This window comes from Archocentrus centrarchus, unplaced genomic scaffold, assembly GCF_007364275.1.
Source record: "Archocentrus centrarchus isolate MPI-CPG fArcCen1 unplaced genomic scaffold, fArcCen1 scaffold_24_ctg1_1, whole genome shotgun sequence".
NCBI classification, from domain to species: domain Eukaryota; kingdom Metazoa; phylum Chordata; class Actinopteri; order Cichliformes; family Cichlidae; genus Archocentrus; species Archocentrus centrarchus.
In genome coordinates this window covers 818,177-845,900 of record NW_022060255.1, presented here as the reverse complement: position 1 = coordinate 845,900, position 27,724 = coordinate 818,177, and the positions used below count along the sequence as shown (strand labels likewise).

Sequence of the window (27,724 nt, the reverse complement as noted above, 5' to 3'; positions counted from 1 at the left end):
TCACCTGTAAAGCAGGTTCTGCTTCATGTTACCTGCACAGGTCACAGAATGAAAGCTTTTATGAATCTTAGAAGATAAATGAAATGAAGTCTGGTTCCATGTTTATAAATGAGTTTGTTCTCTTCTGCTGGGAGAGCAGTGAGAGTATGGAGAGTTTCACAAACTCAAAGGTGATTAAAGTTGATTTAGTCAGAAAGCTTTAATGCTCAGACCTCTGTCTCCTCTGCCTCATGAAGGAGGACACCCAAACCTCTCAGGCCGGCTGAAATGACTGAACCTCTCCACCTCGGTCTGCCACTCTGGCTCCGTTTGGCTGAACTGCCGCCAAAGTAATTCTTTGGTCATTAATCAGCTGTTGGCCATCGTTGATGGCAGGAATGTAAATCAGTGATGACAGCATCTTCATCTCAGTGAGGTAAACTCATTAATGTAGGGCACCAACTCAGTCCAGGCCTGGACCATCATGCACCCTTTTCCAGCTGAGAGCCGTGGACTCAAACAGGGAGGTGGTGCTTCTCATCACAGCCACTTTGGACCTGGCTGCACAGTCAGCAGAGAGAGTGTCCAAACTTTGAGTGTTTTTTTGTATAATGCTGAGGAAGCCAGCTCAGCCCAAAACAGCTGAAAACAACAGCACCACTCTGAGACAGGATGTTTCTAATTTTAGAAAACTTGCACTAAAAGCCTAAAAGCTCCCTGAAAAGCCTTCAGCTGATCCAAAATGCTGCAGCTAGAGTCCTGACAGGGACTAGAAAGAGAGAGCAGATTTCTCCCATATTGGCTTCTCTTCATTGGCTCCCTGTTAAATCTAGAATAGAATTTAAAATCTTCTCCTCACCTACAAGGTCTTGAATAATCAGGCCCCATCTTATCTCAAAGACCTCATAGTCCCATATCACCCCAACAGAGCACTTCACTCTCAGACTGCTGGCTTATTTGTGCTTCCTCGGATATTTAAGAGTAGAATGGGAGGCAGAGCATCCATGCACGGTGAGGAGCCTCCTTGTCTGGATGTCAGTGGCTTCTGTCTCTTCCTTTGGCGAGCTTATTACCTCAGCAGGGTCTCTGTCATGGATATTTAAACGCACACAGGTGCAACACCTGTGCACACTGTTTAGATTAATTTTATTCATAAATTTTAAGGTTTCTGTAATTATGGTTGCTGTAAATAATAATATTTGATATGAAACATATCAGAAACAGAGCAGAGTTATTCATTCTCACTTTACACATAAAATCATCGTCTACCTAAGAAGTGATGTCATGTACAGTATGATGTTGCTATCAGCTGTCAATGGAAAAAAAATCATCTCTGAACAGCACAGAGGTCAGATAAAATAACATCCTTTCATACTTGGTGCCATTTCAATTAGAGGAGCCCAATTTTACCAAACTGGATGAAAAGTTTAGGAAGTGTGAACTTAAGAATTCGTTCATATTAACGTTCTTTTCTGAGTTTTTTTTTTCAACCATCTAAACAGTACCATTAAATAGTCTAAATCTGTCTAAGTAGTACCATTAACGCCGACGAGTCAGCATAGTACCATGATCGTTTGTTTGTTCTGTTTTGTTTTCCCCTCATCTAATTTCATTCTTATGTCACTTAGGTCACTTTTTATACGTCTTTTTTCTTTCTGCACTCAGCAATATGTTTACGTCACTTACAATGCTACAGTTTACTACACTAACATACAGCGCAGATGCACACACACCAACATACAGCGCACATACACACGCACACATCAATATAAAGGGCACACGCCAACATACAGAACATATGTACACACACACACACATCCTTAGTGAGCACACAACAGTCCATCAGTTAGTTTAAATATGAGCACACTCAGATTTGTCTCATGGAATGTGCACGGGGCTGGTTCGAGGGAAAAGAGACTAAAAATTTTTAATCGGTTAAAAGACTTAAAAGCAGATGTTGTTTTTCTACAGGAGACACATGTGTCCAAAACATCTGTGCTCACTCTTTCCTCTCCACAGTTCCCTCACACGTACTCAGCCTGCTATAACTCCAAACAAAGAGGTGTAGCTATATTGATTAACAAGAAGATAAACTTTAACATTAGCAACAGTACAATAGACCCTGAAGGTAGATTTATAATACTTAATTTATCTATACAGAATACAGATTTATGTATTGCTAGTATATATGGACCAAATGTTGATGACCCCTCCTTCTTTCATGCTTTGTTCACTTCACTCTCAGATCACTCTGACACCACACTTGTAATAGGAGGAGACTTCAACCTGGTACTTAATGCAGATATTGACAGGCTCAGTACAGCAGCGAGTCAGAGGAACTGGCAGTCTGCAGACATTCTTAAACAGTACATGAAGGATTTTGGACTTTGCGATGCTTGGCGTTCACATCACCCTACTTTGAGAGATTATAGTTTTTTCTCACCAGTACACAAATCTCATTCCCGCTTAGATTACTTTTTAGTTAGCAGCTCCATAATGATGGATATCACAGACACTCAGATTCACCCTATCACTATTAGCGATCATGCACCGGTGTCTATGTCTCTGACACAGAAAAGAGTCACACCACCAATCAGGAACTGGAGATTTAATACATCATTACTTAAAGAAGAAGATTTTATTAATTATTTCAAAAAGGAATGGTCAGCATACTTAGAATATAATGATATTCCTGGAATATCACCATGTGTTCTTTGGGAAGCAGGAAAGGCAGTAATGCGGGGCAAAATAATATCTTACTGCTCGCATAGGAAAAATAAAGAAAAAGCACTTGTGTTAGAATTAGAACAAAAAAATTAAATCTTTAGAAACTGCCTATGCCGCTTCACCACAAGAACATACAATTATCAGCCTGAGGAAACTGAAACTGGAGCTAAATGAAATAATTGATAAAAGGACAATTTATGTTGCAGAGGCTGCGTTTGGAAAACTTTGAGCATGGAAATAAATCTGGAAAATTCCTGGCCAAGCAATTAAAACTGAATAAAGAAAAAACAGCTATTTTTTCTATTAAAGACTCGACTGGTATTATTACTCATGACCCACAACAAATAAATAACTCTTTCAAAGACTTCTATGAAGCCTTATATTCACCACAGATTAACCCATCTGATACTGAAATTGAAGAATTTCTTAATAATATAAATCTACCAAAACTAAATGACAGCCAGGCTGCAGCTCTGGATTTACCTCTTTCATTGTGTGAACTTAGTGAAGCCCTACAGCATCTCCCAAATAATAAAGCCCCAGGCCCAGATGGTTTTCCAGCCGAGTTTTATAAAGAATTTTGGTCTGAGCTAGCTCCCATTTTTTTCAGAATGGTAACTCAGATTCAGAATGACCACATCTTATCTCCAACCTTAAACTCTGCTAACATTAGCCTGCTTCTTAAACCAGGCAAAGACCCCACATTCCCATCCAGCTACAGGCCAATCTCTCTCATTAATGTAGATCTTAAAATAATTTGCAAAGCCCTTGCCAAAAGATTAGAAAGTATTACTCCATTTATTGTACATCCAGATCAAACAGGCTTTATCAAGGGTCGGCACTCAGCCAATAATACACGTCGACTGATAAATATAATAGACTATTGTTCTATTAACAAATTAGAGTCGACAATCGTGTCTTTAGATGCAGAGAAGGCATTTGATCGGGTAAATTGGAAATTCTTACTAGCAGTTCTACAAAAATTTGGATTCGGTTCATCCTTTATAAACTGGATCAGAACACTACACAGCTCTCCGAATGCACGTGTTAGGACAAATGATCTCATTTCACAAAGTTTCAGTCTGCAGAGGGGCACTAGGCAGGGCTGCCCACTCTCTCCCTCTCTTTTTGTAATTTTCATTGAGCCGCTAGCAGCAGCAATCCGTCAAAATGTAAATATTAAAGGGATTCAAACTGAAAATATGGACCATAAACTTAGCCTTTATGCTGATGATGTATTACTTTTCCTTGGGAATTCACAAGGCTCACTTTTGAAGACTATCACACTGATAGATAAGTTCTCATCTATATCTGATTACTCTATCAATTGGAGTAAATCAACAGTTTTGCCTCTGAATTGTAATTTCCAGAGAACCTCTAGGACCCCACTAAAGTCAGGAAATATTAGATATTTAGGCATAAATTTTTCCGCCAGGCTCTCAGACTTGGTACGATTAAATCATATCCCCTTATTAAAAACAATAGAGGATGATCTCACACGTTGGAACAGTTTACCTATATCACTCATGGGGAGAGTTGCTGCCATTAAAATGATGGTTTTACCAAAAATTAATTATCTATTTTCATTGATCCCTAATAAACCTACTCTTCCTTGGTTTAAGTCACTAGATTCAAACATCTCAAAATTTTTATGGAAAAACAAACCGTCAAGAATAAGCTTAAAAACTTTACAAAAGCCAAAACACAGTGGAGGTCTAGAATTACCAAACTTTTATTACTATTTCTTAAGCAGTAGATACTTCCGGCGCCGCGCGAGCAGGCAGCCAGTTTCAGGAGCTCCGCACTAATTCCGTGTTTTTTCTCATTTTGTTTAGTATTAGATGTGTTTTTGTGTTTCTGTATCTTCTGCTCTTTTTCCTCATGATGGAGCAGACTTTTTTCTGGAAAACTTTGTTTTTATTTACCCTTTTTATGGTGTTTATGTTTGGAGACTGCGAGAGTGGCCACGCTCCTATTGTTTACTCTCGGGACCAGCTGATCTCCATCGGGCGCTCCGCTGTGCCTACTCCTGCTGAACGACTCGATATTCCCCGCGAACTGAGAAGGAAGAGACGCGGGAGACGTGCGGGCATAGGTCGTCGTTGCCAGGGGAGAAGGTACAGGCCCGTCATCCCGTCCATCATCATGGGAAACGTGAGATCTCTTCCCAACAAAGTGGACGAGCTGGCGGCGCTAACGCGACATGAAAGGAGCTACCGGGAGAGCAGCCTCATGTGCCTGACGGCGACGTGGCTAACCGAGCTAACCCCGGACTCACACATAAACATGGACGGCTTTCATTTGATCCGTGCCGACAGAACCAAGGAGAGTGGTAAGAAGAGGGGCGGGGGTCTGGCGGTGTTTGTAAACGATAGATGGTGCAACTCCAGACATCTAACCATCAAAGAGACGCTCTGCAGTAAGGACATTGAACTGCTCGCTGTTGGTATGAGACCGCACTATCTTCCTCGGGAGTTTTCACATGTTATTGTGATAACTGTGTATGTGCCGCCCTCTGCTAACGCTGCTGCAGCCTGCGATGTCCTCCATGCTACTACCAGCAGACTCCAAACACAGCACCCACAGGCCCTCTTTCTGATCTCAGGGGACTTTAACCACGTCTCCCTGTCCTCCACTCTCCCCACCTTCACCCAGTATGTCACCTGCCACACCAGGAATACCAACACACTGGATCTACTGTATGCCAACATCAAGGAGGCATACAGCTCATCACCTCTGCCTCCCCTGGGGGGCTCAGATCACAACCTGGTTCATCTCCAGCCTGTGTACAAACCCTTGGTACACAGAGAACCAGTTGTGACACACACAGTGAAGAAATGGTCTGAGGAGACTGAAGAAGCTCTGAGAGACTGCTTTAGCTCCACTGTGTGGGAAGAGCTTTGTGCCCCTCATGGGGAGGACATCGACAGCATCACGGACTGCATCACTGATTACATCAATTTCTGCGTGGAAAACACTGTGCCCACCAGGAGGGTACGGTGTTTTTCAAACAACAAACCCTGGATCAACTCTGAAATAAAGGCTCTCCTGAAGGAGAAGAAGAGAGCCTTTAGATCAGGAAATAAGGAGGAACTGAGAGCCGTGCAGAAGGATCTGAGAAGGAAAATCAGGGATGGAAAAAACATCTACAGGAAGAAGATGGAGGACCAGCTACAGCAGAGCAACATCAGTGGGGTTTGGAGGAGTTTGAACTCAATTTCAGGCCACAAACCAAGCCCTAGGGTTGTGGGAGACTTAGAGTGGGTTAACAACCTGAACCAGTTCTTTAACAGGTTTGACCAGCCACCCACCCCTCCCCCAGCCCAGTCCCCCCTGCTGTCAGCCCCACCATCTTTAATGACTGCCAACCTCTCTTCTTCTTGGGACCTCACACCTCTCAGCTCTCAGCCATCACCCACCCCCTTCACTTCTGAGGACTCCATCTCACAACCCCCATCACCCACCTCCATCTTGTCCCTCTCAACTCATCATGTGAGGAAGGAGCTACGTAAGATCAAGGTGCGAAAGGCTGCTGGTCCAGACGGCATCAGCTCCAGGCTCCTGAGGTGCTGCGCAGATCAGCTGTGTGGCATCATGGGATACATGTTCAACCTGAGCTTGAAGCTGGGGAAAGTACCACAACTGTGGAAGACCTCCTGTGTGGTACCGGTACCAAAGACCAAACATCCAAAGGATCTTAGCAGCTACAGGCCGGTAGCCCTGACATCGCATCTAATGAAGACCCTCGAGAGGCTGGTCCTCAACCATCTACGCCTCATGGTGTCGTCTTCGTTGGACCCGCTGCAGTTCGCCTACCGGCCTGGCATCGGGGTGGATGACGCCATCATCTACCTCCTGCACCGAGCTCTGACCCACCTGGAGAAGCCTGGAAGCACTGTGAGGATCATGTTCTTTGATTTCTCCAGTGCTTTTAACACCATCCAGCCAGGACTTCTGAGAGACAAGCTGGAACTGTCAGGAGTGGACCACCACATCTCCGAGTGGATACTGGACTACCTCACTGACCGCCCACAGTACGTGAGGACACAGGGCTGTGTCTCTGACAGGCTGGTCTGCAGTACAGGGGCCCTACAGGGAACTGTGCTGGCACCGTTCCTCTTCACCCTCTACACTGCAGACTTCTCCATCAACTCCCCACGCTGCCATCTGCAGAAGTTCTCTGACGACTCTGCCATAGTTGGCCTCATCACAGGTGAGGATGACTCAGAGTACAGACAGTGGACTCAGGACTTTGTGGACTGGTGCCAGCGGAACCACCTCCTGATCAACGCCGCTAAAACCAAGGAGCTGGTGGTGGATTTCCGCAGGCGCAGACCCACCACACGGACACCGGTGAACATCCAGGGAGTGGACATTGAGATAGTGGACTCTTATAAGTACCTGGGTGTTCACCTAAACAATAAACTGGACTGGACTCATAACACTGATGCGCTCTACAGGAAGGGTCAGAGCAGACTCTACCTGCTGAGAAGGCTGAGGTCTTTTGGAGTGCAGGGGACACTCCTGAAGACCTTCTATGACTCTGTGGTGGCATCAGCCATCTTCTATGCAGCAGTATGTTGGAGCAGCAGCTTGTCTACAGCTGAGAGGAAGAGGATAGACAAGCTCATCAGGAAAGCCAGCTCTGTCCTAGGATGTCCTCTCGACTCAGTGCAGGTGGTGGGAGACAGAAGGACTCTGACCAAAATAACATCACTGATGGACAAGGTCTCCCATCCCATGCATGAAACTGTTGCTGAGCTGGAGAGCTCCTTCAGTGACAGACTGCTGCATCCTAAATGCACAAAGGAGCGTTACCGCAGATCCTTCCTCCCAGCAGCTGTAAGACTTTATAACCATCACTGCTCCCAACAAAAACCACAATAGCCTACACAATGTAGGATAATATATAATATACTGTAAATAGTCCGGCACATCATGCACATTGTATATAGTGTTATTATTATTAGTAGTATTAAGGTTAATATTGTTTGTTGATTTTATATATATTCTTTTCTTAATAGTGTGAATTATTATATCTTTATTTATATTTATAATAACTGCGGCTGCTGTTACACCCAAATTTCCCCTCTGTGGGACAATAAAGGCTGTTTCTTCTTCTTCTTCTTCTTCAGTATATTTCAAAGTGGATCAAATCCAATTCATTAGACAACCCATGGCTGGATCTAGAACAGGCGTTTTGTGGAAAAATAAAAATCTCAGATTTACCTTTCATTAGTTCCAGTATTAATCATCATAACTGCTATAAAGTCCTTAGTATAAATACCTCTCTGACAGCCTGGTGGGAATTTTTAAAAATAACTAAGTCTTCAGTCATCCCCTGTAAACTAACACCCATTTGGAACAATCCAGATATTTGTCAGAAAAAGAAAATGCTGAATTTTCCGTTATGGCGTGATAAGGGTATAAATAACTTAGAACATATTATCCAAGATGGAAATTTTATCACGTTCCAAGAACTTATATCAAAATATAGAATTGGCAACGGTAGATTTCTGGAATATCAACAAGTTAAGTCCGTCCTACAGGGAAGATTTAACCTTAATCAATTGAATCTAGAAATGCCTACTTGGGTAACAGAATTTCTTAACCTCTGTACCCCAAAATTGTTATCAAAATTATATAAATTATTAATAAAAACTGATGATTCAGTTTCCCTCCCAATTACAAAATGGGAGCGTGATCTTTCTGTCAACCTGGATCAAAATTTATGGACAGAAATATGTTTAAATATCTTCAAAATGACTAAAAGACCCCAAATACAACTTGTACAATATAAGATTCCCCATAGAACATACTACACTGGACAAAGGATGTTCCAAATGGGCCTTACACACTCAAACATATGCACCCACTGTACAAGCAATTCAGAGGATAATCATCTACACGCTCTGTGGTCTTGTGTACCAGTTCAGAGATTTTGGCAGAGGATTTGTGAAGATCTATCCACATGGTTTAGCTGTCGTATCCCAACTTCCCCCAGACTATGCATCTTAGGTGATGTCAGTGAATTAATTATGGAGTTAAATATATCACACATAGTTCTTACTGCCTTGTGCATCGCTAAGAAGATGATCCTCATGAACTGGAAGACAAAAAATAAACTATGTATTACTCAGTACAGAAATTTATTAGTAGATCATGTTAGTTTAGAGAGAATGTCTGCTTCTTCTAAAAACAAATTGGAGGAATTTGACTCTCTTTGGTTCCCACTGCTCAGCTCCATTACTTAGTGGGGGTGGTGGGCTGCGGGCTCTGCTCCTGATGTGCTTTGTGGGGGGGTGGGGGGGGACTCCGGGGGCCTGGGTAGCTGGTAGCCTCCTGGGGCTGGGGTCCTGGGGCGACCTTCTGGTGATGTCTGTGTGCCTGTCCTGGTTGATGGTGGTGGGGGCTTGGATGGTGCTGCCTTCGGTCCTGGGGTGTGGGCGCCGGCTCCCAATGGGCCCCCCCTGGCGCGGGGGGGGCCTCTGCTGTCCCGGCCGCGCCGCCGGGTGGGGTGGGTTGGCCTGACGTCGGGATGTCCGGTCTACGCTTTTGGGGCCCTGGGGTGCCTGCATTGCAGGGGGGTGGGGTGGGGGATGGGGCCGCGGTGGGGTGGTTGGGGGGGGCTGGGCACTGCATTTCCATGCCCAGGCCAGTATGTCCTGTCGCCTGTTTGTGTCTATTTTTGAGTGATTGGGCATCTAGGAGGAGCGGGCCGCCCGGTGCGGTGGGGGCGAGGGCGCCAACCTCGGGTGCTGCAGTGCTCCGGGATGCTGTCACCGCGGCCCCGGGCTCACCTCCCCCTGCCCTGTGCTGGGGTGTGGGAGGTCGGGGGGCCTATTGAGCCAGCGGACAGCTGGCTCTCTTCTTCCAGGATTCTTCCTGGTCATATGCCCCCACCCCCCCCCCCCCCTCCCCCTCCCCATACACAAACACACACACACACACACACAGAATACACATCACTCACAGATGTAGGATGGAGAGGCCACGTGGAGAGCTGCACCACCACTTGCCTCTCCGTTTTAATTGCACTTTAGTCATTATAACTCCCAACACATACACACTTACACCCTGATACACATAGGACCTTTGGGGCAGGCATGTTACTCAGAGGTTGATGAGATGGGCCGCTGAGGTGGCCCCACGCGGATCCTCGTCACTGTCTGTCTCCAAATTTTATTTGCACTTTAGACATGGAGGGTTTTGGGGGGGCAGTGTGGGCAAGCGCTGACGACCAACAGTTGGCGCTTGTGGCATAACTGTCCCCTCAATTTTAACTGCACCCTATACACCTCATTCACTCACAAACATTAACACATAGACCTACAAGTTGGGGAGGAGGAGGGGTGGATGGGTCATCTTACACCCCGATTTCTTGCGTCTCGCCCGGGGTAGGGGTCGGGTGGTTCCTTGGGGACCGGGCTGGTGGCGTCCTGGGGGCGCTGTTGGCCCTGGGGTGGTTTCCACTTGCCCCGCCTTCAGAGGGTGGGTAGCTATGGATGAATGTGTGTCTTTGTGTATTTGTCACCGTCTCCGTGAGTATGGGTGGGTGAGTGAATGTGTATGTATGGCATATCTGTGTGTGGGTAAGTATGTATGGGCATGTATGAGTATCTGTGTATAAATGTGTACACGGGTGTGTGGGTGTGTTTGTATGTATGGCTGGACCTGGGTCTGGGCCTTGTGCCTTGCCTCCTGGCCGCTCCTTGCTGGTTGCCTCCTCCCCCCTACCCCCCTGGGATGGGGGTGCCTCGGGGTTCCTGGGTGGGGCTGGGTGTTCTGGCGTGGGTGCTGGCCTGCCCCCCTTGGGGGTGCGGTGCGGGGCTGCGTTGGCTTCTTCGGCGTGGGGGGGGGCTCTGTGGAGGGTCGGGCGGTCCTTGGGTGCCGTGGGCCCGGGAGCCCTGCCGCCGGCCAGTGCAGGGGGCTGGCCGCTGGGGGGGGGCTGGCTTCTCATCGCCTTGGGTTCCCTGGAGCCCTTGCTCCTCGACTGGGGGGGCTCCGTCTGAGACCACCCTCTCCCGTCTGCTGGGGTAGGTGTGCGGTTGTCTTTGGACTGAGTGGCCGGGGGTCTTCCTGGCTCTTGGTGGGCTGCTGGTGGCCTGGGGTTCCGGGGGCTTTCCGTACCTGCCTCTGGCTTCTGATGGGTGGAGCTGCAGCGTTTTGCCCTCATTGGTAAGTACGTTCCATGACACAGACACAAACATGACACAGACACAAACGCCCACTCAATCACAACTCAACAAAATTGTTGGTGTGCGTAACATGCTTTGTTAGTTTTGTTTTTCACACACAAATTTATTTTTGCAAGTATTGATAGTATTTTTTTATATGTTAAAGTGATGAAGTATCTGATTAATAGACTTGTGCTCTTTCCCCTTTTTTTTGCTCCCTTTCTCTCTCCCTTTTTCTTCTCTTTATTTTCCTCTTCTTCAGCCTGTCAGCTCTGGCTGTTACATAGTATGTGGAAAAATAACTCAGATAAATAAAATAAAGGGTTAAAACATCAACAAGAAGAGCCTATTGAGAACCTATAGAGCTCATCTTGAAATAGCAAATATGTTTGGCACAACAACGCATTCAGATCACAGTTCTGCTTGCAAGATCTACCAGACATGACAGGCTTTAAAAAAAAAAAAAAAAAAAAAAAAAAAAAGAATTCGTTCATCCTTTTTGGACCATTTCTGCCAAATTTCAGGCAGAAAACTGGATTCAGTGAAGAACTTTTGGTCTTAAAACTGACCTCAGAGCAGATCAGTCATCAGTTTCAGTGACTGCCACATAGTTTGACTGCATTTATTTTGGCAGCGCAAAGACTGTCTGCTCATCCACAGGAAACCAGAAGAACCCTGAACTTCCTGAACATCACCAGCCCCCCCCCCCCCCCCCCCCCCCCACACACACACACACACCGTGGAAACATGAAAACACAGGAGTAATCAGAAACTTACAGAAACAAACAGCTGAAAGAACGTTTTATTGTTGAGTCCAACAGTTATGAACTATTCAAAATGACATTGTTGTTAAACTACCTGGAAACAGAGGCTTGGTTACTGTGGGAGGCTGCAGTGAGAGCGCTGTTGGTGAGGAGGAGCTGAAGCTGCTGCCTGGTCAGCAGGACGTTCTCCTCACAGGGCAGTGAATCCATTTAATGCAGCTGAATCCACAGGAGATCCTCTCAGGGACACGTCACTCTGCTCCTGCTGTCAGAACAACCAGAGAGACGGACTGCTGACTTTTCCAACACTCACATGTGTTAAAGACAAAGATGAAGCTGAGATTTCAGCAGGATGAATTCTCTCCCAGCATGGCTCAGTCTGCACCTTACAGTCTGAGGCACCCTGAAGTGACTGTTGTTGTGATTTTAGATTCAACAACATTGCCATTGTGCACACAATCGTTCCAGATCACTCATCCAGAGACGAGCATCTGCGGTCATGCAGCCAGAGTGCTACTGTTAGGCAATGTGGTTTATGTATCTTGCCCAAGGACACAATGCAGCGCAGGGATAGGGGCTCAAACCGGCAACCCTCCGGCTACAAGGCGAACGCCTACCCACTGCGCCACTTGGTGATATATAAATAACACTGAACTGAAAATGAAAAGTTTAAGTTTGTTTACACCAGGGGTGGCCAACTCCAGGCCTCGAGGTCCAGTGTCCTGCAGGTTTTTGATGTGTCCCTGAGCCAACACACCTGAATCAAATGGCTGAATTACCTCCTCAGTATGCAGACAAGTTCTCCAGAGTCCTGCTAATGACTTCTATATCTGACTCAGGTGTGTTGAAGCAGAGACACATCTAAAACCTGCAGGACACCGGGTCATGAGGCCTGGAGTTGGCCACCCCTGGTTTACAGTCATGATGGAAATGTTACCTGCTCTCATTGATGAGTACACAACAGCTGTACCAGCTGACTGCTCTGCAACACACAGAAACACACTATGAGAGTATGAATCATCATGTGTGTATTGTGTATGTACATGGTTATCTGCCCTTAATACAATTTTACATACATGCCTCTAGCGCCCCCTACAGACCACTGTAGGACATGTGTTTGTTGAACTGTGAGACATCAACAACTGCTTTAAGTTACTGATATTTGAAGAAGCTGGTTTTATGGTAATAAGAACATCCATTCTCTTCTGCTTGTCCTGTTCAGGGTCGCAGGAGGCTGGAGCCTATCCCAGCTGACATAGGGCGAGAGGCAGAGTACACCTGTACAGGTCACCAGCCTGTCACAGGGCCAACAGAGAGAGACAAACAACCATCCACACTCTCATTCACACCTAATGGCAACTTAGAGTGACCAAGTAACCTAACCCCACTAACTGCATGTCTTTTGACTGTGGGAGGAAACCCACACAGACACAGGGAGAACATGCAAACTCCACACAGAGAGAGGTCTGGGCCAAGGTGGAATCAAACCCAGGCCTTCTAGATGTTATTCTCGCTGTGAGGCAGTAGTAAATACACAGTAAAATACACACAACTGTTAATATTTAAATTATAACATCATTCTGCAGCTGTTACTGTGTGTGTGTGTGTGTGTGTGTGTGTGTGTGTGTGTGTGTGTGTGTGTGTGTGTGTGTGTGTGTGTGTGTGTGTGTGTGTGTGTCACACTTACCTGTCCTCCTGCCAGCTTTCCTCTGATCATTGATGACCACCTGATCATAGGTGAGCTCAGCAGCACCTGCACACAGAGATATGAATGAACTGATGCTGGAAGAACCTCACAGTTGGTCCAGTTTCAGCTGAGCGTGTCCAAACTGACCCTGGATCTGACACAGTGCTCTGTGAGGGTCATGATGGATGCTGTTTCTGTTGGTAATGTCTGATCCTGTAGAGCTCTCTGTGAGTCACCCCTCCACGTTTCTGTGTTGTTCTCTTTTCACACTTGTTCTGTCTTCTGTCTTCGTCTTGTCTTTCTTGACATTTTTGTCTCCTGGTGAAATTAAAGGATGGAGGAGGTGGTCTGACTGTGTTGGTGTATGAGGAGGCTCCATGGTGGTTAACACTGTTAGCGCGCACAGAAATGCAAACTTCACACAGAAAGTGGAGGTTGCTTTCCCAGGTGTCTTCTCTCTGGTTTCCTCCCACAGTCCAAAGTCATGCAGGTTAATCAGTGATTCTAAATTACCCACAGGTGTGAATGTTATTGTGAATGGTTGTCTATCTGTGTGTGTTAGCCCTGTGATGGACAGGCGGCCTTTTCAGGTGTACCCCACCTCTCAGCCCATGGCAGCAGGGACAGGCTCCACATACCCTGTAACCATGAGCTTATGGTTCAGATATTCAGAAATGGATGATGTATCAAAGAATTAAAACTGTGTTTAAATGATCCACAGTTGGAAACCGTCCCTCTTTCCTGGTTTGGAGGCCGTCTGCCTTTCTGTACCCACCTGGAGCCGGGGTCTTACCTGCTGTCTCTGGGGTTTATCCATCTTACCTGTTCATCATGCTCATTACTGCTGTGGATCTAAAGACCCGCTCTCACCCTCAGAGCCTTCATCAAGAACTCAATAGGAATGTGGAGAACAAGACCAGAGACCAACTTCAAGCCCATTGCACTCCATCAAATGTGGGATTTACAGAGGAGATGCTCTGTCCCCACTGCTGTTCTGCATAGGCCTGAATACCGTCAGCCAGACAGAGGTGTCAAATGTACTGACATTCTGTACTTAGGAAGAAGTACAAATACTTGGGTTGATAAATACTCTGGTAAAAGTTGAAGTACTGATTCAACTTCTTTACTCAAGAAAAAGTAAAAAAGTACAGGCTCTGAGCTGTACTCAAAGTAAGAAAGTAAAAGTAGCTCTTTGGATGAAAACAAAGCTAACTGAACCTTGTGCTATAATAATGTAACAATAAAACAATATTATTACATGAGAATACAAACTTTATTTCAATCTAAATTCTAATTCTAATGAATGCACTCAGCTTGAATCTGTTATGTAGAACCTGAGCAGAGAAACAGTTTGCTACATTAATTACATTATTTACCTACATTATTGAGGCTGACTCTGCCTCACCTCAACAGGAAATGAGTACAGTCAGGGGTTACAGTGGATTCAGCAGGTGGAGTATAAAGTTGGAATTCAGTGAATGAATCTCAGCATCATCAGCTTAAATTCAGACTCATCTCTGCTGCACTGATGTAACCTGTAACTCTGACCATGAACAGCACAGCTGCTCTGCACCAACACAGAGTGTACTGTAAACTCACAGTACAGAAAACTAACCTGTTTATCCTGCTCTAAACTGCAGTATTTTCATGCAACCTTTGAATTACACAAAGTTACTGTACCTCAGTTTACAGGATGCTGCACAATATGAAAAATGATAAATTCACATCATATACAGATCCAAGATCTGATTAATAAAAATGTAAGCTTCAACGAGCAGTCTTTATATTTCAATCTAACCTCTCTGCTTCCTCTCTGTCCTCTTTCTTCAGCCTTTCTCTGAGTGAGCTTCTCTTCCTGGAAGTACGACAGCTGGACCTTCAGCTCGCAGACACACTGTGTGACAAACTGCACACAAACAGTTTGTGTGTTTGTTGACATTTGTTGAGCATTTAGAAACGTTGCATTTGAAATTACCTGCAACACGTTACTCCCTTTATTTTCACTCCTCTTCTGTAGCTCTAGCTAAGATGCTGAAAGTACAGATAAATGTGTAAAAATGTAGGGAGTAAAAGTAAAAAGCTCTCAGAAAAATAAATACTGAAGTAAAGTACAGACCATTCTTCTGAAGTAAAGCAACAAAGTAATTCATTAATCCTCCTCTCTGCAGCCTGATCATTAACAAGACTGCCTATGGATGCTGACTACAGAGTGGAGCAGACATCAGCCACCAGAGTAAATGATCCACACTACTCTGCTCCACAGCAGTGACTTTGGAATCTGTTGGGGTTTATTTTTTACTCAATGAATAAAATGACAAATGTATAAAAGTAAACTCCAGCAAATTGATTAATAAGCAGTGTCTGAAGCAAATAATAGACAATTAAATAAATACATTAGATAGAGAGCAGATAGAGGGGAGATCAGTGGTCGTCACACTGACTTCACAGCCTTTGGCAGTTATGTTTATCTTATCCTTAAAGGAGACATATCATGTAAAATCCAATTTTTTAGCCCTTAAATACATTTTGTTGTGCACTTTGAGTGTGTAGAAAATTTAAATGCATTCTCTCCTGTGTAGATATCTTTATATTCCCTTTGGGTCATATTTTTCAGTCTGTTCCATTTTTCTATTCCCTGTTATCGTTTCTTTCCTCTTACATCACAGTATTTGCTGTGGAACTGCTAAACATGGACATGAACTTATTGATTTCGTGAATCCTCCATTTTTTTCTTGCAGTGATTTTGTAGTCCAAGTTCAGTTATGCCGAAGTTACAAGTAGAAGAGTTGAAATGTTTGGTTGTTGGGTGTATTAACCCACACGATTCCTTACATCGCCCCCAGCATCAGAGCCTCTTCAAAGTGTTTGTTTCTCTGCCGGTAGATAATCGTATCGCTGCTATCAAACTACAAAAATGGCCAAAAGGGGTGGAGTGCAAAGCTCGGCAACCTGGAGGGGGGCGGGGCGTGAAATGTCTCATTCACACTTAAGCCCCATTTACACGACACGTTTCTAAATGAAAACAGCGTCGTTTTGATGCGTTTACACGAGAACGGAGTGAAAACGATGTGTTTCGGAAACGGGGTCCAGAGTAGAGCGTTTCAGAAACGCACCGGCCTGCGTTTCCGTGTAAATGGATGAATACGATGTGTTTTGGACACGGGCGACTCGCACATGTGCAGTATGTTTGCAACGTCCACAGCTTTCCGCACATGCACTAACTGATAAACAGTACTCGCGGATTCACGAGTGCTTCTTGTGCTTTTCTTGTGTTTTTGACATTTTGTAATTCAGTGTTTTGTGCAGAAGCGATCCAACCTCATCGTCAGTCCACACAAAAACTCTCACACTGGCCAATTTGTAAATGATGAACAATTTGCTGCACTTCTTACTGTGTCCCTCCACGCATGCGTTTCTTGCATAAACAAGCCTTGCAAAAAGAAAACAATGCCAACTTGTGGCCTGGCATGGGAACTACATCGTTTTCACGGTTTCACCATTTCTCCGTGTAAACACAGATCATTTCTGAAATGCCATCGTGTAAGTGGAAGGCTGAAAAGCATCAAAACTGGAAACGGTGTGGTTTTGATGTGTAAACAGAGCCTTACAGAGACCGCTCCAAAACGAGCTGATCTAAGATGCATCTCAGAAAAGGGGCAAACGAGGGGTCTGTGGAGCTGCAATAACAAGGAATTCAGACCAAAGCATTACAGCTCTACTTTATGTAGACCACAAGTGAATGATTTACATATGAAAAGGAAGGATTTAAAAGCATGATATGTGCCCTTTAAAGGTTTTGCCAAAACATGAACATCTGAGTCTAAGGAGGGAAGGGTTTGTGTAGGTCACCACGTCCTGTTACTAAGCTGAATAAAACTGCCATGTCATGATTAGGAATATGTGAGGGAGGAAGGCATTTTATTGCTGATTGGAAAAGCTTGTGCCACGATGCTGGTACCAACCACTGGATGAACCAATCTGAGAAGGCCAAGTCTAAACCACGGCTCTCTCCATCTGTTTGTGAACTGAGAGTGCTTGTAAATAGTGCTTCTAACATAAAATTGTTATGTTTAGCTTAGAGCTTGCAGTCTTCTGGGGAGGGGAGCACAGGCAGCTGGCTGGGAAGGCCTGAGTCTCCCTGAACAAGATTGCCAGTGTACATGTATTTCTTCTGACTCTTTAATATGTTAAATGTTTTTATTTTTAATTAAAGTGTTCTAGGTGTCTTCCTTCACAACTAAAAAACACACACTGACAAATCCCACAGTCAAATGGGAACCATGAAGAGGCCGCTAGGAAAGCTGCATCTGCCAATACCTGCAGAAAGTAAGGCAAGTCCTGGGGAATCAGCTGAATGGGAAGACCAAGATCCAGGCAATCAACACCTATGCGCTGCCAGTTTTCAGATACCCTGCTGGGATAATAAGCTGGCCAAAGGAGGAGATGGAAGCCATTGATGTTAAGACAAGAAAGCTCCTTACCATGCATGGAGGGTTTCACCCCAAATCCAGCACCCTGAGACTGTACGCTAAGCAAAAGAAAGGAGGCAGAGGACTAGTGAGTGTCAGAACCAGATCTAGATGAAACAACCAAGATCCATGAATACATCAGGAAGATGACCACAAAGGATCATTTGCTTAGTGAGTACCTCAGGCAGCAGAAACCTGAGAAAGAAAAGGAGGAAGAACAAGAACCATAATGGAAGGACAGGCCCCCCTCATGGCATCTACCACCGGCAGATAGAAGAAGTGGCTGATGAAGAATCCTACCAATCGCTGGACAAAGCTGGGCTGAAATACTGCACAGAGGCACCCGTTTTCTGGGCAGCTGTTCAGGCCCTAGTAAGGCTGCCTATGAGGGATGCAGAAACAGTACGAACTCAATCAGACTCAGTAGAGCTGAATCGAAGTGGATTACATCTGGAGGAGTGTTGGAGTGTCTGTTCTGTGTGGCGGAGTAGAACCAAATTCAGATGATTGGATTTCTGAGAGGTAACCAGAAAACTGTAAGGTCTGTCAGCAAATAGTTATGATGGCCTGAACCAATAAGTTGGACTCGTTTCCTGTGGGTGTTGGACTTCCTCAGGGCTGCCCTTTGTCACTAATTCAGTTCATATTTTTTATCATATTAATTGGCTTTCTGTTCAACAAAAATTGAAACATTTGGATTTAAACTGAACAATTTTTTGTGAAAAAAAATTCTGAGGTGAATCTGAGAGAATTCATACCATGTGCTTCATTTTTTTTCTTGTACTGGAAAAAAACTCGAACTAGAACCATGACCAGAACCAGAAGAACCACAGGAAGAAAGCCTCCAATGAGTGCTGTGAGAAAGGAGGTGAGAGGTGAGGAAGTGTTCACAGGAGGAGGAGTGGAGTCTGAGCTTCTGTGTGTAGGAGGAGGAGAATCTGTAGGAGAGATGATGGAGACTGTTCAGTAATTTATCGTCGTATCAGCAGGTTAGATAATGTCTGTAAATGGGAAGTGATGTCAGTGTTCTGACCTCTGACCCTCAGAAAGCTCTGAGGAGACATTCCAAATGTATCAGTGGCACACCAGTAGAGCCCTTCATCGGACTGTTTGGCCTGTCTGATTACGTGCTCTGCTGTAGTTCTAGATTCAACAGGATGTCCGTTAAAGAAGAAAAAAGCAGCAGCTGTGTCGCCGCTCCTCTCTCTGCAATGCAGAGTGACATCATTTCCTGTCCTCACAGGAAGTGCAGGGATCTCCAGGATCACAGGTTTTTCTGACCAACAAAGACACAAACAGAGTGACACAGAGACAGAGTTCCACCCACAGAGCAGAGTCACAGGTGAGAACATCTCACTGTCTGTACCTGAAACACTGATGGAGACTTCATTGCTCTGATGTCCAGATGAGTACATACACGAGTAACTTCCATCAGAGGAGACGGAGAGATTCAGAACACAGAAGGAACCATCAACCCCCCCAAAGCCTGTAGTTGCTCCACAGACCTCAGTGAGTCCTCCTCTGGTCCTCCTCACTGTCCATCCATCAACTGTCTGTCCATCATCATCAACACAACTCAGAGACACTGAAGAAGATCCTCTGAAGAACTGCTGAAGGTTTGGACTGACAGACAGAGAGACTGGAGGACAGACACACAGAGTAAATGTGTTTGTGTTCTTGTTGGAGTCTCTGATTGTTTCACTTCCTTCAACTCACCTGCAGAAACAGTCAGTGCAGACAGCAGCAGCACACACACACCTGCAACAGGAGAATAGAGTTCAGTAAAGGTAAGTTTGGCAGTCACCAAAGGTGAGTGATCTGAGGTTTTTTTTGTTGTTAGACACAAGTTACCCATAACACGGTCTCCCAGGGCAAATTAGTATCGCACCTGGAACACTTCAAAATATGATGAAGATTATATTTTCTGAATTACTGGAACTTCCAAAGATGAGGTAGAGATGTGGAGCATCACCCTTGTGATGTGGAAGGAGTCATAACTAAGCTTTGAGATTAAGAGATGTAATGGCATAGCATGGCTCCTGGAACCAATCTCATGGAGAGGACTGATGCTGAGTGCAGTCGCACCAAGATTTGATCCTATTGCCAGAGAGCAGGCTAAATCTGTGTTTTGGGGGGAGTTGGCCTGTTAAACTTTGTTTGTATAAAGGATACAAGGTTATACAAGTATTTGCTTCTTGTGCATTAAAGTCCAAAATGTGTATAAAGTTTCTTTTGCAAAATTTCTTTTTCTTAATCTTGGATTTGGCTCCTGGAATCTCTTGAACTTCTCATGTTCCTTATTGATGTCCATCTAGCTTGATATTACTACATCTAGCCATCACAAGTTTGTCTGTCTGTATCTGGAAGTCCCACAGAATCTTTCTGAACCGTTCTCAGAATCATTCTCAAACACCCTTGAGGGTGTATCCCACTTTGAGCTTGGGACTTCCAGGTCATACACAGGTGTTCCTGTATACTATGACAGCCACTTGGCCATACCTGGACCCTACAGATGGTGCACAGTTAAGGCCCTTTTACACCGGATGCGTTGCGTAAAAACGACACGAAATTCCGAATCTTTCGGGTGCGAACTTGTTGAGTAACCTACATACACACTGGACGCGTTGCGTTTTTGCGAATAAATCCTCCCTATATAACGCGCGGTGGAAAAAAAAAATGCAGTCGACATCAAGCAATGAAGTAATGAGGCCCTGATGTTTCTAAACAAGAGAAGGAAGAAAGAGAGATTCTGGGTTCATCCAACTCATAAGGAAGCAGCAGCAGGGAAATTTTCATGGTTTGATCCTGGAATTAATGCTGCATCACAGATGCTTTCGCGCATATTTCTGGATGTTAGTGGGACAGTTTGAGCTCTTGTTGGCAGAGTTGGGATCACATGTGAGGAGGCAGAGGATAATATCAGAGAGCTGACTGACCCAGAGCAGCGTGTAGCTGTGAGTCTGAGGTAAAATATTATGATTTTATTGTTCCCACATCACTGTATATTCAGTACATCGGTGCACGTTTTGAGCTATGACCTCACATGCTGCTAAATGCAGCACTCTGATTGGTCAGTCCTGTTTGTTCACTTGCGAAAGTCAGAAAAATCGAACTTGATCCGAAAAAATAAATGCCGCAAATTCGTCCTGTGAAATGACGTGGTCGGTGTGAACGGCTGCATTAAGAACAGGCGAGTCCGAAAAATATTTTTAATGCACGAAACATTCGCACGTAATTTACGTGTCCGGTGTGAAAGGGCCTTTAGTCCAACTCCTCCGGGACCATTGCCAGAATGTTTGCTGTGTCTCCCAGCATGGTCTCAAGAACAAGAACTCTAGGAGAGCTGTACAGGGCTGTAGAAGGTCCTTAACCCATTGTCAGGACTGGTATCTGCTCCTTTAGGAGGAACAGGATGAGCGCTGCAGAGCTACAAAATGACCTCCAGCAGACACTGGTGTGAATGTCTCTGATCAAACAATCAGAAACAGACTTCATGAGGGTGGCCTGAGGGCCTGACGTCTTCTAGTGGGCCCTGTGCTCACTGCCCAACACCTTGGAGGCTGATTGGCATTTGCTATAGAATACCAGGACTGGAGGGTCCACCACTCTTTTCACAGATGAGAGCAGTTTTGCCCTGAGCACATGTGACAGATGTGAAAGGATCTGGAGAAGCCACGGAGAACATTATGCTGCTTGTAACATTGTTCAGCATGTCCGGTTTGGTGGTGGGTCAGTGATGGTCTGGGAGGCATATCCATGGAGGGACATACAGACATCTACATGCTAGGCAATGGCACCCTGACTGCCATCAGGGATCAGGATGAAACCCTTGGACCCACTGTCAGACCCTATGTTGGTGCAGTGGGTCCTGGGTTCCTCCTGGGTTCCTCCTGGTGCACCCGGCTTCATGTGGCAAGAGTATGCAGGCAGTTGAAGGAATTGATAGCATTGACTGATCCCCACAATCACCTAAGCTACAGTACTGTAAATCAAACAGAACACCTCTGGGACATTTAGGTTTGGTCCATCTGACACCAGCTGGTTGCACCTCAGAGTGTCCAGGAGCTCAGCGATACCATGGTCCAAATCTGGTTGGAGTTCTACCAGGGCACCATCCGTCATCTCATTAGGAGCACACCTCAATATGTCAGGCATACACACAAGCACATGTGAGTCATTCAAGCTAATGGTGGGCAGATCCAAATATCAATAGTACTGACACTGATCTGGTATTGTATCAGATCAGTGCTAGTGTGATAGGATCAGTGCTTTAGTTTGTGTATGTTCAGTATGTTGTGTTCATTCATCAGAAACAAAACATGTAAGTGCAAATAGGCACACTTTGCTGCCCCCTCCTCCCTGCTCTGCTGTGATTGGTTGTCCTGTGTTCACTTGACTCAGCAGCACTGAGCAGAGCCATGTGGGCTGCAGTGGGTGAGAAAGCAGAACAGCCTATACAGGTACTTTTTAGCAGTGATGTGTTTTAGAAGGAAACTCTCTACTGACATGAAAGAGCATGAAGCTGAGAACTTTGTCTCAGAACAAGCAGGAGGAAGAAAATCCCTCAAACACACACAGCCCCCCAGCACAGACCAAACCACCAACTTTCCAAGATGGCGGCTGCACCTCTTTACCTCGTGTTGCCTGTCTCTGTGTCTGAGTGACTGTTTTCAGTGCTGTTCAAGTGAATTTGAAGAACACCAGTCAGGATATGAGTTTTCTTGGATTATTCTAACACACATATTAGTGTTACTGTTTTCATTTATTGTAATGAATGTAAAGTGGGCCCCAAGTCTGGATCTGACTAGTTCTGGCAGCTCTGCATGCAGAAAGCGTGCTAAGCAAAAACCCTTTATTAAACAGTAAAGGTTCCCTCCATCCATACTCTTGTGCTTATCCTGTTCATGGTCGCGGGGGCTTGTCTTTGGACTGTGGGAGGAAACCGGAGGAAACCCACGCAGACACGGGGAGAACATGCAAACTCCACACAGAGAGGCCTGGGCCAAGGTGGAATCGAACCCAGACCTAGACGTCATTCTAGCCACTGTGTGTGTTGCCCACAGTAAAAATGAACTTTAACCTTAAACCTTTCCTTCTTTAAAATTAAGGAAATAATTCACCTTGCCTCCTCAATGCTCCTGCAGGACTTGTATTTCCCTGTTGGCCTGGACCATGGAGCCTGCGGTTCTGGAACTGAGTCTGCTGACAGTCTGCTTGAGCTTGATGGGTCCAGTCTTCTCGTGATAAAGGGAAGTTCTTTAATCTTCTCTCTAACAGTGATTATTGAATGCTGTCTGTTGGACCCTGGCTGATTAGATTTTGTTTAATTTATTCCCACCATTCCCCAACCTGATTTCCTGGTCAATGTGTGATGTCACACAGCATCAGCATCATGTGACTGGGAAGAGTCAAAAATCTGGACCACACAATATTTTAACAGCAGTAATGGGGATTTCTAACAATATTTTGCTGCTATATCCCTTTCAGCATGTTATACTCAGCAGCTCTTATCAACAACTCTCCGTGCAGGTATAGGAAGATTTGAAGAGCAAGATGAACCTTTTTTTTAATTTATACAGGGCACAAACTGGGATTTTAAAATCTTTAGGACCTCTTCAAACTTGATCATCAGTGGAGAACTCATTTTATGAGCTTCAACTGACTCATTGGTTCCATACACTGGTTTATTCTTGGTTCCATACACTGTTGTGCATTCTTCCAAAGGCACTAGTGCAAGGAGAACTCAGTCTGAAATATGACAAAACTCTGTGCAAAGAAAATGCGTCATTGTTCTTTTGCTTCTACTATTTGGAAATGTGCAGCCTAATCCTGTAATCTTGGTCCAGATTATAAATGTTCGACTGCTCCGTGTGATTTTAAAACAAGACCTGGCTTTGGTATTATTCACCTAAATATCAGAGGTCTTTCAAACTGGACTTGGTGAACATTTGGGTGAAAACTTAAATCCTGATATTCTTCTACTGTCTGAAACCTGACTTACAAAATCAGTGACTGAAAAGTTATTGTAATTACAAGTTACAATCTTTTTCATCCTGACTGCCACAGAAAAGTTGGTGTTCCAATTTAAAAAGCAACCTCCATGCTACCGTCCAGTCTTCAGTGTCTGTTGGCAAACAATTTGAATTCTTGCCCATCAAAACCCATCTTTCCAAAGGCCATTTTAATCACTACTGTAGGATGTTATTTAGCATCCTCAGCAAGCAGTGAGGCTTTAATTTCATTCAGTGATAAACTATCTACCTTAGATTGTAATGAACATCATGCAGATCCACAAGGCCTTGAAGCAGTTGGATTCAAATAAATCTGCAAGAGCAGATGAACTGGATCCTCATTTAATTAAACTGACTGTAGATTTTATAGCAGAACCACTAACTTATGTTCTCCTGAACAACGAGATTCCTGTGATATGGAAATCTGCCTGTGGTTTCCCTTTATTGAAAGGAGGTGATCCCTCAGATGTTAATAACTGTAGGCTCATATCTAAACTGTGTGTTTTAGCAAAGGTTTGTGGAAAGCCTATCAGTGAACAACTTAAAGAATTTCTGGATAAAAATTCTGTTCTGTCACAGTGTCAGACAAGATTTAGAAACCAGCACAGCACATTAAGAGAAATGATGTTATCAAGGCGATGGACTGCAAACTATACTGTGCTGCTCTTTTTCTTGATTTGTCAAAGCCCTTTGACACAGTTGATCATTTTGGTTAATAGGTTAAATAATATCAGTTTATCTGTGAACACTGTAAGTTGGTTTTCCAGTGAACACAGTGTATCCACTGTGCTGGTTCTTTTTCCTCTGTCTTACCAGTATCTAAGGGAGTTCCCCAGGTCTTTATAGTAGGACCACTGCTCTTCTCTCTCTATGTAAATAACTTATGTGATAATTTATCAAATGCTGCATTCAATTTTTATGCAGATGACACAATTATTTATTGTTTATCTCCTTCATTAGTACAAATCCTTGTATTATTGCAGGCTGACTTTGATGTTGTCCAGTCCCATTTAATCCAACTTAAATTGGTGTTAAATGCAGAAATATTGAAGTTCATGTTATTCTCAAATGGCAGAGTTGTTGTCTAACCTAATATTTAAAACATTCATACAGCTATAACCTTACATGGTCTGATGGTTTGTGGCTGAGCTGCTGTGGTTCCTAAATGCTTCCAATAATTCCACTTAGAGCTGGAACATTGAGGAGGGAAGAAATTTCACAAAGTGACTTTGACCTGTTGCAGCACCACACTCAGATTCCTTAGAGAAAGAACGAGCCGTTCTTTCACAAATGTTTGTACAGCCTGCAGGGCCAGGTGCTGGATTTTACACACCTGTGGCAATGGGACTGAAAACACCTGAATTCAGTGACTTTGAGCTGGAGGCCAAGATTTTTATCCATAGAGTTCATATTTGTAAAAATAAAAGAACATCAAGTTTCTCAGGTTCAACACTTCCGGTTTTCCTCGTGGTATTTTCTAATGAACACAGGCTTTGAAGGTTTAAACTGGAATCCTGCACCTCTATTCCTGATGGAAACGTGTGTTTTCCTCTACGAGTGTGTGTCGGAGCTCTGATGATAGAATGAATAAATGAAAGTGGGACTCACCGAGGAGCAGCGATGCAGACGGAGTCTTCATGGTGTCTGAATGTCTGAGGTGTGAACAGCACAGAGATGCCTTCAGCTTCATCAATTTCCTGTTAACACTTTCACAGCATCGTTATCTGTGCACCATCACTTAAGGTTAGAGGTCAACTCTTTCATCTGAGTTAGCAGATTTCAAAAGATTAAAAAACAAATGGCCATGCAACATATGTATGACTTTAAAATACTTGTAAACAATTTTGTCACATCATCACTGGGACCCTGTTCTTGTTTTGTATGACTATGTAAACATTTGGCATTTTATTTACTATTTATTGTATTATTTTATTGTTGTAAATTTAGTATGTTTTGGAAACAGGTCTCTTTTGCAAATGAGACACTGAGTCTCAATGGGATTACCGTATTTTTCGGACTATACGTCGCTCCGGAGTATAGGTCGCACCAGCCAAAAAATGCATAATAAAGAAGAAAAAACATATATAGGTCGCACTGGACTATAAGTCGCACTTTTTTTGGGGGGGGGGGGTTTGATAGAATCCGAGACCCAGAGCACAAATTCCATCTTGAACGGCAATTTAAAATAATAATGGATTAAAGAACAGGACGAACACGGTTACACCTACGTTATGCTAACGTAGCACATTCAGCTACATGACGCACAACGAACACGTGTTCGGTATTGTAACGTTGTAAACACACTTCCAAAGTCGGCGATATTCACAACAAAGGTCGTCTTTATTAACAGAAAAACGGCTGCTGTAGGCCACAGCCACGCCAACCACAACTACAACAGCGGAACAGCAACACACCCACAGGCAAGCTCTCGGTCTTTTTCTCTCTCTCCATGCTGCCTTCACGAACCTCCCGAACAGTCCGAAATCCCACAACATCAACACGCTCTCTAACTAAGAGAATCGCTACAGTATGTTAACGTAACATTAAGTTATTCAGATAACCATAGCATAAAGAACATACTAACAAGTTAACCAAACCATCAATCCATTGAATTCTTCATCCTCGGTGTCACTTCTAAACAATTCCGTACACTCCGTAGACGAAGCGCCGCTTCCTCTTCTGTGTCGCGTTAGTCAGACTCGTCGTCAGCTGCAGTTCCAATTATTCCAGCCTTTCTGAATCCCAACAGGATGGTTTGTCACTGAAGCCCATGTTTTCTTGATCCATCCAATGACTTCCAGGAAAGTTGGGTGGCGCATTCTCCCAGTTGCTGTTAAGCTGTGCTCTCCGTCCATCATCCACTGCGCCCACAGGTTACGCAAGACTGCCTTAAAGCTGCAGTTCACGGAGATGTCAAGTGGCTGGAGTATTTTGGTTCATGTGTTATAAATGTCACATATACGTCGCTCCGGAGTATAGGTCGCACCCCCAGCCAAACTATGAAAAAAAGTGCGACTTATACTCCGGAAAATACGGTACCTGTATAAATAAAGGTTGAACAAAAATTTAAAAATTAGCTTTTATTTTTAAACCGTCACAATGTGGCCCGTGTGACTGGCAGCAGCCAATCAGATTAGTTTCTGTTCTACTGGTTTCCATCCAAACTGGTTTCCATCCAGACTGGTTTCCATGCAGACTGGTTTCCATGCAGACTGGTTTCCATCCAGACTGGTTTCCATGCAGACTGGTTTCCATCCAAACTGGTTTCCATGCAGACTGGTTTCCATGCAGACTGGTTTCCATCCAGACTGGTGGGTTTTCTGCTTTCCTGCAGACAGCAGTGGATTCAGCACTAACACAGGATCCAGAGTTGAGGAGAACTGAAGGAACAACAGGAGGAAACAGAGAGTTTGTTGGTATTTCGAGTGTGTTCAGCCTTCTGCTGAATTATTTAGAGTTTGACTGTAATGACCATGGGTGATACTGCTGTCAGTGCTGTTATTGCAGGTGTGAATTATTTTGTTGGTTAAACATAAGAAACATTGAAGCTACTGAGGCCTAACATGGAAACTTAATAATAAAAGATCTAAAGAACAAACAGTTCCTGAGAGGAACAAAGACCTCAGCACAGAGCTGAGCTCATCTTATAATAGTGTCACTGTGAAACTGCTCAGTCCCACCCAAGGTGTGAAACTGCTTTCATAGCTTCAGTTTAAATGTGACCTTCAGTTATTTTTAATCATGTTTCAGCATCAGCAGCTCTGAGAAGTGACCACAGACACACACAGAGACACAAAGATCTCACACTTTGTTTACTGGAAAGTTGAACCACAGCTGTGAGACTGCTTCTGCTCACTGACAGAGTGAGATGGATTTAGCTCAGAGCTTTGTGGTCTGCTGACAGAGACCG

General features: G+C 44.4%; 1 protein-coding gene across 1 annotated transcript; it reads right to left on the bottom strand.

The window, feature by feature from the left end:
- Positions 1-25,453, bottom strand: LOC115775837 (high affinity immunoglobulin gamma Fc receptor I-like). Its single transcript, XM_030723361.1, has 6 exons — positions 25,423-25,453; positions 19,520-19,561; positions 19,170-19,442; positions 18,837-19,079; positions 13,335-13,400; positions 1-32 (listed from the first exon to the last, which is right to left on the bottom strand). The coding sequence occupies exons 1-6, from the start codon at positions 25,451-25,453 to the stop codon at positions 1-3; spliced, it is 687 nt and encodes a 228-aa protein (XP_030579221.1).
- Positions 25,454-27,724: the final 2,271 nt, after the last annotated feature.

Bases quoted from the DNA above. Each gene is read 5' to 3' on its own strand.
- LOC115775837 (XM_030723361.1), bottom strand. From the start codon at position 25,453: ATGAAGACTCCGTCTGCATCGCTGCTCCTCG. The intron at 19,443-19,519 runs GTGAGTTGAAGG...TCTGTCCTCCAG, and splicing joins TGCACTGACTGTTTCTGCAG to TCTCTCTGTCTGTCAGTCCA. The intron at 13,401-18,836 runs GTCAGAACACTG...CTCTGTGTGCAG, and splicing joins GAGCTTTCTGAGGGTCAGAG to GTGCTGCTGAGCTCACCTAT.